Consider the following 14,456-nt stretch of genomic DNA (forward strand, 5'->3'; position numbering starts at 1 on the left):
TTATTGCATTGGCTGATAAATATTCCCATTTAGCCCATTTTCTTTCTTTATGGCGCCAAAAATCAGCTGCTTGCATTTGAAGCATCTGAGACATGTAAACGACCAGTCACAGTTCGCTTTGCTGTTACGTGCCATCGTGTTACAACAATAATAGACCGGTGTGCAACACATTATCATGTAAACGGTCCGCATGGATGAGCTGTGGCAGACGCATTTGAACAAATAATATTAAAGTGCTTGCCTGTTTCATTATCCCTCTCTCTCTTCTCAACAATTCTCTGTAACTTCTAACTATCTTGTGTAATGATAAAAAGGCAAATATCAATAAAAATAATACCATAAACCATCTGCAAATATGCGCATATCTCATTTAAACAGATGTAATAAACCAACCTCACAGAACTTCAGCAGATCCAGCGTCCTGTGGAACGCTCATAAATCTTCCTCTTAATCACGTGTTATAACAGTCTCTCATCAACAGTTCCCAGTAACTTTTCTAATGATACATGTTAAATATCAATAAAATTTGTATTATATACCATCTGCAAATATGCAGATATCTATTTTAACCCTTGTGTGGTGTTAATATTTGTATTATTCAGCCAGTGTTCGGTGGTCTGGTGGACCCGCTATATTTTGGGGTTTTTAATTCAACACAATCAAACAATTTTATGTTAAAATACTCAACAGATGTTTACTTCATCTCAATTACAAGCAATATAAACAGCAAATATGGTTAATATTTGCCCTTTACCTTTGTTAGATCACATTTATGAATTAAAGTGCTACTTTTTATTTAAAAAAACAAATAAATAAAATTATAAAAAAGGATAGTCAATTATAATCAAAATATGAGCGGAAACAAATCAACAAATTTACAAATAAAGCAAGGTTTTTCATAACAATTGATTTGTATTTATTTGAACTTCATTAGAAATGTAACCCATTCATGTCAGTTTACACTACACAAGCTGAACACATACAGTAGCCATGTCAGTCTAGATGACACATCAACCCCATTGAACACATTGCTTTTTCATACCAGCCTATACAACACATGAGGGGCAGAGTTTTACTGTGTGTGTGTGTGTGTGTATGTGTGTGTGTGTTGCATATGTACTTCTTGTAGTCAGAAATGTTTTTCCGTATCATTCCAACAATGGTCAGCTTCCTCTTTAGGAGCTCCTGTCCCTGCTTGTGCGAGTTAAAAACATTGTCGCAAGTGATGTTGTGTCCACTTCGTCCCTGAATCATGTCCAGGACAACTCTCATTCCTTGATTTTTCTCAGGGGCTCCTCCATCAGGTTTACCTTTGTAGATTTGTAAGTTCCAAGCATATGAGGAAGTGGCATCACAGGCAGCCCAGATCTTTATACCATATTTTGCAGGTTTAGATGGTGTATATACTGCCTAAAGGGTCAGCGGCCCCTAAATGGCATCAGCTGCTCATCAATGGTGACATTAGGCCCAGGGTTGTAAAACAGGGGGAGGCGGTGCACCCACTTGTCCCACACTGTCCTGATGGCAGCTAGCTTGTCTCTCTGCCGTGGAGATGGTCTGTCATCTCGGCTATCAAAGCGGATCATCCTGGAAATTATGTGGAAGTTTTCCAGAGACATTGCTGTGCAGAAAAGTTCTCTGCCAGTTTCTGCATCCCACAAGGATTCTATGGATTCCCCTTTTGACCAGAAAACTCCAGCAAGGATAAGAACCCCAAAGTAGGCATGTAAATGGGTTTGGTCCATCTCCTTCCACCTCTCTCCACAAACACGCATTCCTTCTAAATTAGTGCAATCCAGAATAATGTTCTGGATGGAATCTGGGATGAAAAGCTCAAAAGAAGACTTGGATGTCCTGTAAATGAGTAACTGCCATCTGTGTTGGCCCTGGTTGCATCCTTATCACATTGGCAGCCATGCGGGGTGGCACATTTCTTGGGCAAGAAGACCATTCAATTTCACAATATTTTGTCATCCTTATTTCTTCATTTGCGAGCTGCTGACTGGCTTGTTCTGGTCCTGGAGCTGGCTGCTGACGGGCTGGTACTGGAGCTTGTCTTCATTTGGTACTAGATGATGCTCAATCTCATCCTCTTCTTCAAAGTCACTGTCGGACGCCTCACATTCTGAAACCTCTTCCTCTACATCTTCAAAAGCTTCTCTCTCTTCCAAAACCAATTGCAAGGCCTGCTGAGCAGTGAATCTTTTGGCCATCTTGATCAGTTGTGATAAGGAACTACACTGGCTAAGCTATATTTATTGTGTCCCACCTCCAATTTGCAGCTTGGATAGAATATGAGAAAAAAAAGATTGGTTCCCGCAAGACAGAGGGTAAAATGTGCAGGAATGTGAGAGCAGACAATGATGGTCCTTGAATTTTGCAAAAATGTTGCAACCTTTAGCGGGAACGGCAGGGGTAGAAACACAAAACACACACACCCACACATATTAACAGCAGGCCCAGACAGAAGGAGGACAGAGTGAAGGTACACAGGACCTACACTTTCCACACTTTTATTAGCCCCGGGTCCAGTGGCCCTGAACATCCGGTATGTAATATAAATGCGTAGGGGGATGTATGGTGTGTGGTCATAGAAAATGTGTTCTGATATATGTTCTTTACAGAAAATGAGCTAAGGCCATTGAGTCTGATTTTGAACAAAATGAAAATGGGTCCCACAAACCCGAACATCATACAAGGGTTAAAAAGATGTAATTCACAAAATCCAGCGTTTTCTTTCCGTCGAGCGCTCGGCTAGTGTCTTCCTCTGAAGCGCATATTCTATCAGCCAGAATTAAAAACTTCAGGATCAAATGTTCCTCTCATTTACAAATCTTGACGGTCCGTCTGTGACAATCCAAGCAGGTGATCCAGGCCATTTAAACCGTCAGGAGATGTCAGGAACTCGTGAGTGCAACTTCAAGGTTGTGTCCGAAACCAGGAAAATGCCTCCTCCGGAGGCTGTATACAGAGGTACAGTACAGATGAAAATAAGGTGCTTTTCAAACTGTTTACAGACCAGTTCCTTAAGAGTTCCATTCATTCAAAACAGATGTCAGTTAAGCCATTAACTGATTAGGCAGCAATGTAGCAAGTCAGTTGCCTACGTTTTCTGATGCAGCCCAAGATAAAAGCGCTTCACGTGTGCTGTAAGTAAATGTCTTATTCACTGTACACTGCATGTACAATTGGTTTGATTCAATATTTTTTGAGTAAATGTGATTGCTAACATTGACATGCCATCCATGGTTGCTGGACTACTGTAATTTTTAAATAACAATTCCTTCATGTGCAAAACAATTACTAAAATTTGACATAAACAGAAATCTGAAGAAACTGCCATGTACCATTTTAAAATACAATATTTTTTTTTAGATTTGTTTGAAATTGAGTAAATATAGTGCTAAATAAGAGTTTATTATTATTTTTTTAGCAATTTTATGTTTGTCATTTATTATATTAAATTATGTGATATATCAGCATTGTATTGATCTATCGGCCACCCTGCAAACTGGATATCGGAATCATCCATTAAAAACCCATATCGATCGACCACTAGTGCTAAGCTACTTCTAGAAATATTTTTAAAGAATTAAGCTTTATTGTGTGTGCTTGTTCAATTGAAGACCTGGATTCAATGGATTCAAATGAGGAAAAGTGAAAGCAGTCCATTAATCTTATGCTTCACTGAGGGCTAGAATAACATGATGTCATCCAGCAGGAATTCTAATGGTGTACTGTATATTTCATGACAATTAGCCAGATCATGTTATATCAGTATAATCGTCCATATACATATCCAGAATTTGATCAATTGTAAAGAGATAATCTTCCGTATTACAGTCTTTTAGGCTTGATGATAAAACACAATGTTCTAAAAGCAATTTCTTTCTGTTATTTGCTGTTGAAGAATTTAAATTAATTACACACCAGTTAAAGGTTCAGTCACACTTGGCTGAATTTATAAGTAGCTTCTCATGATGTTTAAGACCTATTAATCTGAAGGTTTAAGATTAAATGCTTAAAATTAGTTTTGTAGACAAATATAAATAATCAATTTATAAATTGAATGAACACCGCCAACATGTACCAGCATGAAAATGAACTCAATGTATTGAACTTAAAAAGGCATTCCAGGATACCTCATTAAGTTTGGTTGAGTGACGAGTTTTTATTTGTTTGTTTGTTTATTTATTTACAATATTACATATTTCTCATAGTTTCTTTTGTGTTATTTCATAGTTTTGATGACTTTACTATTAATCTAAAGTGTGTTAAATCAACAAAACATACCTCTTTACACTTAACCTTAAATCTATACCTAACTGATTGACATTAATACCAGGTGGAATTAGGGTCTGAGATAGCATTGTGTAATGAATAGGGCAAAAATTATGACTTTTGTGAAAGGGGAAAAAAGTAATCGTTGTTTCACCTTCAGTGTTCATTTCACCATGACACTGCTGTGAAACTTGCAACCTGCCACAAAGAAATAATTTAGCAAAAACTTTGATATATTTACTTGATTATATGAGGACATGTTAGCCCTATACTAATTCTTCATACTCATAATGTCACACAAGATGAAACAATTTCACATTGACACCTTTCTCCACCCTTTATACACGATCAAAATAATAGGTCTTGCGTCCTGCATCTAAGCCCTCTGTGTCCTGGGCCCCCATTCCGATCTGGGAATCATCATACACAACAAAGAAATAGATGCTTATTTTCTTGAGTTTTTGTTTCACTTGAATGTAAAAGAAAATTAAGTTTGGTACAGTTTTGATTGTGGTAGAACCCTGAATTCCATAAATTAGCAGGCCTTGTTTTCTAGGTAAAAGCACAAGTGCTTGAGAGCTTTCAACTGAATCCCCAAATCTATGAAACTGCATTCATAATGGGGTTCAGCTGGACTAGACACCTAACACCAAAATATATCTTTTCCAGCAGCTTGAAGTTGGCTTAAAGGTCTCACCAAATAGCACACTATGCCAAGGTCGAAAGAAATTCCAGAAATTATGAGGAAAATGGTGATTGAAATACATCAGTCTGGGAAGGCTTTCAAAGCTGTTTCAAAGGCTCTGGGACTCCAAAGAACCACAGTGAGAGCCATTATCTCCAAACTGAGAAAAATTGGCTCAGTAGTGAACCGTCCCAGAAGTGGCCGACCATCCAAAATTCCTCAAAGAGCACAGCGACAACTCATCCAAGAAGCCACAAAAAAGCCAAAGACAACATCCAAGGAACTGCATGTGTCTTTCGCCTCAATAAAGGTCACTGTTCATGACTCCACTATCAGAAAGACACAGGCCAAAAATGTCATCCATGTAAGAGTGGTGAGGCAAAAACCACCGCTAACACAGAAGAACATTAAGGCTCATCTGAATTTTGCCAAAGCTCACTTGGATGATCCTCAAACCTTTTGGGAGAATTTTCTGTGAACTGATGAGTTGAAAGCGGAATTGTTTGGACAACAGGGTCCCCGTTACATCTGGTGTAAATCAAACACAGAATTCCACAGAACAATTCCATAAAAAGAACATCATACCTACTACGGTCAAGCATGGTGCAGTGGTAGTGTAATGGTCTGGGGATGCTTTGCTGCTTCAGGGCCAGGTTGGCTTGTAATAATTGAGGGAAACATAAATTCTGCTCTCTACCAGAAAAGCACAACTGGATTATGCTGCACGACAATGATCCAAAGCAAAGGAATGGCTCAAAAGAAGCTAAATAATAGTTTTGGAGTGGCTTAGTCAAAGTCCTGACTTGAACCCTATTGAGATGCTGTGGAATGATTTTAAACATGCAGTACATGATCAAACCCTCCAGTGTGTCTAAAATAAAGCAGTTGTGCAAAGAAGAGTGGGCCAAATTTCCACCACAGCATTGTGAAAGACTGATCTCCAGTTATCAGAAGCATTTGATTCCAGTTGTTGCTTCTAAAGGTGGCGCAACCAGCTATTAAGTTTAATGGGGAAGTTAATTTTTCACATGGGTGATATAGGTGTTGGATAACATTTTTGCTTCAATAAAAAAATAAAAAATATATATATATATATATAATTTTTTAAACCTGTATTTTGTGTTTATTCAGGTTGCCTTTGTTTTATGTTATATCTCGTTAGAAGATCTAAAAAAATTTATTATGAAATCTACACAAAAATGGAGGCAAATACTTTTCACAGTACTGTACCTACCAGTGCAGGGCTTTCTGTTCTCCACGCCTGTATATCTCTGATCCCGCCCAGCTCAGTGCAGCACTCTGCCTTTTGTAATTTTAATGAATGGAGCTTAAACCAGAGGTGTCAGCAGTCTGATTAATGCATTATTCTATGCTCTCTGAGCTTTTGTCTTTGTGTCTGTGCTTTGAGTGTGTGTGTTCACTTTTGAATACTGGAGAATCAATTAAAGCATTTTGCTAATTCTTTTGTAATTATTATATGCATGCTTTTATGACCTAATCAAGAGACTACAAGAAATACAATATCAGAACTTTTGAAAAATATATTTTTCAATCTGCAGGGACACTTAAAATGAATTGGTGAAGGTAAAAATGGTGAAAACATTTGCAGGACCGAACCCAAAATCATTATATTGATTTAAAATATGATTCCATTTAATGCTTTATGCCTCATGTACCCTAATGCTAAATTATATTTCAGACAATGACAATGAGGCATTATAATTTTGATAAGGTTTGACTATACATAAAATTTCAAATGCGTTTTTCAAGACCAGTCCTAGTGGATTCCAAGAAGTTGCAGAAGTGCATTGAGATTTTATTTTACCCCTTTTTTGCCCCCACCCACCCTTATGTAAAGAGAGATTTGAGCTGTACAATTGGGACGTGTGTTTGCCTTTCCACTCCAGAGAGCTGCGCATTGTGAGCTAAAGTTCAACTGGCTCTTCTCTGTATATTTTAAGGAAAACAATTTCTCACAGTTTGGAGAGTCTATCTACTGTTCAAAGCCAAGTCAACAGTTGCTTGAAATAAAAACTCTCTCGGGATCAGTTTCTTGAATTATTTTTAGTAAGAGTGGTTTATTTGTCACTACAGACTTTAAATTGTTTTTTCTTTTTTGTAGTAGTAGTAGTCAGTATTATGTTGAATACATGTAGTTGTTGCTCTGAATTTTAAAGATATCTTTTTAATGGTTAATTTTTATGGATATTTTGTCTTGTATTTACAAAAAAATTCTGTGGCTGTTTCATTATAAATGTATAATACCATGGTTCTGAATGATTACCATATTAAAATGCAATGCTACTTAAATGGTACACAAAGGTAAGTTTCTTCAAAGAATACCATGGTATTACCAAGGTGATGTATCCATAAACCATAGCAAAACGTAACTTTTTGCTACTTTTTTGTTTGAAATGATTCCCAATTGATTTTACTGCTAGCCCTGAAAATAAAATGTACATACATTGACATGGTTATAAGGGGTGTAATCATTATCAATAAAAAAAACAATGAACCCTTCGGTTCATCACCCACGGTATACATCGTATACACCGAATATGATATCATTGCCAAAGAAATGTAGCCTTACTCCCTGGTTGAATATTTGGTATTGCATGTACTTAAAACGCCCAAATCGCGTTATGATGTCCCTTTTCGTATCCATTTTAACAGCAAGTTTATTTTATCCATAGTGATGTAGAATTTCCGAATGTTGAATATTTGTTTAGTTGAGTTTGAAATACACGTTGATGCATGTAGCATGATAATGCAGGAATTTAAAGTTTAAATGTTGATTTAGTCATGAAAAAAATAAGTTATGGAAATAAGTTGTAGTGATTGTTAACAAATAATTGTGCCCGACTGATGTGGGATTTTTGAGACCGATACTGATTTTATAGGGGAAAAATTCACTGATTACCGATATAGTAAATCTTTGAGCAGGAATGAAAACAGACCGTTTCTATGTGGATTGTTCACCGATTTTGCACCGATATGACTATGCAAATGTACTCAGAAGGCTGCTTTATTAAATATTTTTATCAAAGAATATTTGACATTATTATTATTATACAGTCAAAAAATTCTAAAAATGAACACTAAGAAAATAAAGAATAAATAAACATACAATAAATAGCTAAATAAACATCAGTACTGTTTAGTATAAGTCAGTTGCTGACCATTTAAATAAACAATAAATAAAAATACAATACATAGCTAAATAAACATCAATATTACTGTTTAGTATCAGTCAAAGGTTGACCATTAAACTAAAGAATAAAAATAAAATGTCATCCAGAGCCAAAAGCCAGACTTTAAAATATGACATTTTATAAATGCAATGACTGGACTTTTTCGGTTGAAGGGGGTATCAAATTGTGATTCCTGAACAAAACAGTTTGGTGAATTCATGTTTACACATTAGCTTCCACTGAGCTGACAAACAATGAAAGTAGTGAAGTGGTTCGCTAGTTGTTTATTAACTTTCCAGTATGCATTTCACAAACTAGTTAGCAAATTACCAAGAAGACACCTCTTAACACTGTCTGCTGAGCCACTGTCAGCTCAGCTCTGTAAAGAATGGAGTCAGAGCATGCTCTGCTGGACAAATGTTATGACACCAATTCTAAAGCATTGTTTTCCGCATTATATGTTTTGAAAAAAGTTTTCATATCTGCGCATATATATTTTCCGATACGCTGATACCGATATATCGGTGTAATACTAATATCGGCCGACCGATAAATCGGTCGGGCACTACCAAATAATGAGTGTTCTTACTTTGGATTTGGCAGTAGTGATTGGTTTGTCATTTTTATGTCCAAATAGGTCTCAAAGATTCAGTAAAAGCATTGTCTATGTTGAACATTAAAGTTTACATATCCAGAAGTGAAGTGACCACTCTTTTGGTCATAATCTTGTTTTCCAGTGCTCCGTTATTGTGTGTCATGATCGTTACAGTCAAGATCCAATAGAACATTAAAAAAAAGCATAAAAGCACCATTAAAGTAGTCCATATGACTTGTGCATTATATATTTAAGTCTCTTGAAGCCATACAATAGTTTTGTGAATCGCAAAAGGATGTGTATAAAAGGTAAATGCAGTCTGCATGTACCGCACACTTCAGCAAATGAGTGCCTCTCAGTTGTTGACACAACTCAGTTGTGTGCAATATATGAGTGATCCTCTGAACTCCAGATGTAGATGCTTGATAGGTATGTTCACTTAAAACATTCAGTTGAAGTGAGATGGTCTCCAGAGGAGCATCTTATCAATTGAGAAGCTTATTTAAACTACTTTGAACTTGCCTACAGACAGCAACTCAGTTCTTCCTACAGTGTTATGCCAAAATAAATGCCATAGGTTTTTAAAGTGTAATATAACTATATTATTATTATTAGGGATGCACCGATACCACACTTTCTCTTCCAATCCGATTCCAAAAATCTCTGTATCGACCGATAACAATCCCAAGCCGATGCCGGTGTTGTCGTTTTGCATAATTAGTTTAGAATATCTTATTATACATTATTGTGTGGAACTAATTGGTAGTACTCTTTAATATGAAAAACACAAATCTCTAACTACACATTATTTCAATATAAATGTACAGCTTATTAAGAAACACTTTATTATTAACTAGTATACTGGATAATGTTGCAGCTTAATTAACAGTAATTACAGTCTTCAAGTCTTCAGTAGAAAATAAATCAGTGTTTTTATTTTTGCCTTTTTTTCGCTTCTGGACTTTTTCATTCACACAGTTATTTTTTGGAACCCATTCAACTTAAATATTGTTATAAATTGTAAACAAATTCTAATGATGACAATAATAATAATAATAATAATAATAATAATAATAATAATAAAATGTTAGTAATATTATTATTATTATTATTATTATTATTGACTTTTTAATTTTAAATACAACAGTAATATATTTAAATCATGCTTTTTTAAACCCTCGCCCTTTTATTTTGACATTCTAAACAGGAAGTCCTGTATGTGTCTGTTTGTAGGCAAGTTCATAGTAGTTTAATTCGCTTCTTATTCAAATTCTGGTCAAATACACCTCCGGTGCTGTTCTAAATGCATATAATTAGTGAAACGAACATCTACATCTGAAATGCTGTTCTTGAGTAGTGCTCAAATATTGCACACCGCTGTGAAGGCTAAAAATAGCCATGAGTGCATCACCAGCCTGTACATGAGTTTGTGGTAACAGAGCAGCACCATTCACTAACGCGCTGGTTCTGCACATACTATATATTTACTTATTAACCACCGCCTTTTGTGATTCACAGAGCTATCACATGTCTTCAAGAGGCTTTGAATAAAATACATGAGTCATATGAACTGCTTTAAAGGTGTTTTTATGGTTCATTTTTGGAGCTTGACAGTACCAAACATGACTAACATGCAGTATCGGATTTGGATCGGGCTCATCTTACCGATACCCGATGCTTCTAAAAGCTTCAGTATTGGAGCCGATACCGATCCAGGTATCGAATCATTGCATCCCTAATTATTATTAACATTAATAACAACAATATAATATATATTACAAATTACTCGAAATTACTAGTAGTTACAAGTAGCAGTTACATCCTATCTAAAGTAAACACAAAAGAGATTCACTAAAAGAATCCATTCCACATTCCAGGTCATCATACAATGTAAAATAAAAAGACTTATTGAGGGTTTGTATTGTTTGTTCACAAATAAATGGTTTACATTTAAAATATCACAATATATCACAGTTTTTAAACGCAATACACCAAAAATAATTAATTGCAATTATCAATATCGATATAATACCGTATCGCCAGTTACTTTGTGATTCCCACCCCTAGTATAGACCAATTATGTAGAATATAAACAATCATACTGTATATGCTTGCATTCTCTTGTAGTCAATAAAATTCATAACTTATATTTTTTTAATTTATCATTTTTCAGAAAAGTTGTTGTTTTTCCCCAAAAAAGAACCGGTTATAATTGGCATCAACAGTGTACCCTTCACTCTTGCCATATCATGTATTGTGTGCTACACTGTTCCACCTATAAACCACAAATGGCATGACATCAAAGAAACTTGCTGGGTTAGCCAGCCTTTGACGCAGGAACTCTGTGATGTTTGTGACTTGCACAGGTGTGGGCTCCGGGTATTACTGACAATTGTCTTTGAACTGTTTGGCTATGGAGTGTCTTTATCTTATGTCCCATTCTAGGATTGTTGCACGCTGATTCATTTTGAGCTATGTTGTCCCAAAGGCACTAGATTAACTATTGTGCAGTACATCAGGATATTATTGAGTTACCTAAACTGATTCATTTTGCCTATTGAATTGCTAATGTTTGAAGAAGTTCCCATTCGCATGTTATGTTACCCTGCTAAATGAAAGTGATTTGTTAACCCTTTTTGGGGTCAAAAATTACTGCTTTTGAACTTAAAACACATGGTTTCCTTCATCTCTGTGGCAATAATATTCAAATTTGAAAGTCAGCTGATTCTTAAACTGACATTGTTTCCTTAGTCCACAAGTGGGTGCATTTATATTATTTACATTATATTATTGCAAAGAACATTTCTGGCAGTTAAAAAAAGAGCATTCCATTTTCAACTAATGTGCATAAAATAAATAAGTTTAGTTGGTCCATTTTCTCAAATGTTAAGACAAAAGTAAAATGAGAGGGGTGGGAGGCATTTCAAAAGGCAGTCCACATGGTGTTACACTGGCACTGATATATACTACCCACTGGCACTGATATATACTGGTATATACTACCCCAGACTCGAGCCTTATAATAACAGTGAAATACTATAGTTTTTCATTCATTACATTTGTATATATGTACATTTTAGTTTTGCTTAGTTTTTCTTTATTTAGCATCTCGAGCTGGAGTTCTGTTTTTTTAGATGCTGTTTCTAATAAAAAAAAGTTCAATAAAACAATAAAAACTATTTATATAAAACAAAAAGCATATTGAGACTTGGCATACACACACACACACACAGATCAAAGGATGAGTTTGAGACAGTTGATTTTTTTTTTCCATTGTGAGAAAGTTTATGCTTAGTGGTGGGAGCAAAATGTTTTTTTCTTATGTTTGCACACAAAATGAATTATCACTGTTCCTACCTGCTCATTTCTGTTGATTTGATGTTTGTTTTGTTTTTTTACATTTATTTTCTTTTTATTTATTCTTTTGATTTGTTTTAATCCCCTTTTCTCCCCAATTTTTGGAATGCCCAATTTCCAAATTCTGTTGATTTTTTTTTTTTTTTTTTTTTTTTTTAACTGGGAAGTTTGAAATAAATGATAGGTAACAAAGATTTTACTCTAAATATTTTCTTTATAACACCGTGGTTTGTAATCATAATGTGGCATCGTTGCAAAAACTGATGGTTCAAAACACCTCAAACTAAAAACAAATGCTAAACTTTGGCAAACATAGTGATTTGTTAATGTCTTTGATAATGTGTAAATATACAGTTGAAGTTAGAAGTTTACATACACTTAGGTTGAAGTCATTAAAACAAATTTTTCAGTGACTCCACAGATTTAATATTAGCTAACTATAGTTTTGGAAAGTCATTTAGGACATCTGCTTTGTGCATGACATGAGTAAATTGTCCAACAATTGTTTACATACCTATTGTTTCACATTTAATTGACTATATCACGATTCCAGTGGTTCAGAAGTTTATATTCACTAAGATAACTGTGCCTTTAAGCAGCTTGGAGAAATTCCAGAATATGATGTCAAGCCTTTAGACAATTAGCTTCTTATAGGCTAATTGGAGTCAATTGGAGGTGTACCTGTGGATGTATTTTAAGGCCTACCTTCAACCCTCTTTGCTTGACATCATGGGAAAATCATAAGAATCAGCCAAGACCTAAGAAAAACAAATTGTGGACCTCCAAAGTCTGGTTCATCCTTGGGAGCAATTTCCAAATGCCTGAAGATACCATGTTCATCTGTACAATCAATAGTATGCAAGTATAAACACCATTGGACCATGCAGCACTCATACCACTCCGGAAGTTGGTGCATTCTGTCTGCTAGAGATGAACATAGTTTGGTGCGAAAAGTGAAAATCAATCCCATAACAACAGCAAAGGACCTTGTGAAGATGCTTGAGGAAGCCGGTTGACAAGTATCTATATCAACAGTAAAACGAGTCCAATATTGACATAACCTGAAAGGCTGCTCAGCAAGGAAGAAGCCACTGCTCCAAAACCACCATAAAAAAGCCAGACTACAGATTGCAAGTGCACATGGTGACAAAGACCTTACTTCTTGGAGAAATGTCCTCTGGTCTAATGAAACAAAATGTAATAATATGTTTGGCCAAAATGGCCATCGTTATGTTTGGAGGAAAAAGGTTGAGGCTTGCAAGCTGAAGAACACCATCCCAACCATGAAGCATGGGGCTAGCAGCATCATGTTGTGGGGCGCTTTGCTGCAGAAGGGACTGGTGCACTTCAAAAAATAGATGTTATCACGAGGAAGGAAAATTATGTGGATATATTGAAGCAACATCTCAAGGCATCAGCCAGGAAGTTAAAGCGTGGTTGTAAATGGGTCTTTCAAATAGACAATGACCTTTCAAATAGACAATGACCTACCAAGAATACGTCAAGTTGTGGCAAAATGGCTTGAAGACAACAAAGTCAAGGTATTTGAGTGGCCATCACAAAGCCCTGACCTCAATCCGAAAAAGTGTGCGTGAACAAGGAGGCCTACAAACCTGACTCCATTACACCAGTTCTGTCTGGAGGAATGGACCACCATTCCAGCAATTTATGTTTATGATCCTAACTGACCTAAGACAGGGAATGTTTTCTACGAATACATTTCAGGAATTGTGAAATATTTTTTTGAAAATGTATTTGGCTAAGGTGTATTTAAACCTCTGATTTCAACTGTATACCATTTATTTTTTATGAAAATGAATGGTTTAGTTTAGTAATTAAGGTTAAAAGAAATACCCCAATGGTATTGGGATATTTAGTGTTATAACATTACTTTATAAAAATTCCATGATTATGGTACAAAACTATACAGTTATTGTTTGGGGTCAAATTAGGCCTCAAGAATGCACCCATAATGAAGGGTGCACAAGGATTAAGGGGGGCATGCATGCTTATGGTTCTTAGATAGAGCACATCTAAGCATCAAAAGGTGTTTTATTTTGTGTTATACTCACTGGTGTGTTTTCTGAGTTTTGAATTATAGGGCTGGGTTTGCCCTGTGTAGTGCAAGTTTAAATTGTGTGTATGAAATTAACCAAAGACCAAAGATTTTGATGTTTTTATTTTATAATGTCCAACATCTAACCCGTTTTCTTTTGCAGGGACATGAAGAACAACATAATCACGCATATTGAACCTGGAGCTTTTTATGGACTTTATGCCCTCAAAAGACTGTAAGTATTGTTCAGTCTTTTTCTTTATCAACATTTTTGAAAAGCTTTTTTATTAA

General features: G+C 35.6%; 1 protein-coding gene across 1 annotated transcript in view; it reads left to right on the forward strand.

Moving 5' to 3' along the window:
* The window catches only part of LOC127649460 (adhesion G protein-coupled receptor A3-like), a 63,298-nt gene that overhangs the window by 18,164 nt on the left and 30,678 nt on the right, over positions 1-14,456 (forward strand). Inside the window, 1 exon segment of the mRNA XM_052134939.1 lies at positions 14,329-14,400. Within this exon segment, the coding sequence (XP_051990899.1) occupies positions 14,329-14,400 (72 nt within the window).

This window comes from Xyrauchen texanus, chromosome 1 (assembly GCF_025860055.1).
Source record: "Xyrauchen texanus isolate HMW12.3.18 chromosome 1, RBS_HiC_50CHRs, whole genome shotgun sequence".
Classification (NCBI taxonomy): Eukaryota; Metazoa; Chordata; class Actinopteri; order Cypriniformes; family Catostomidae; genus Xyrauchen; species Xyrauchen texanus.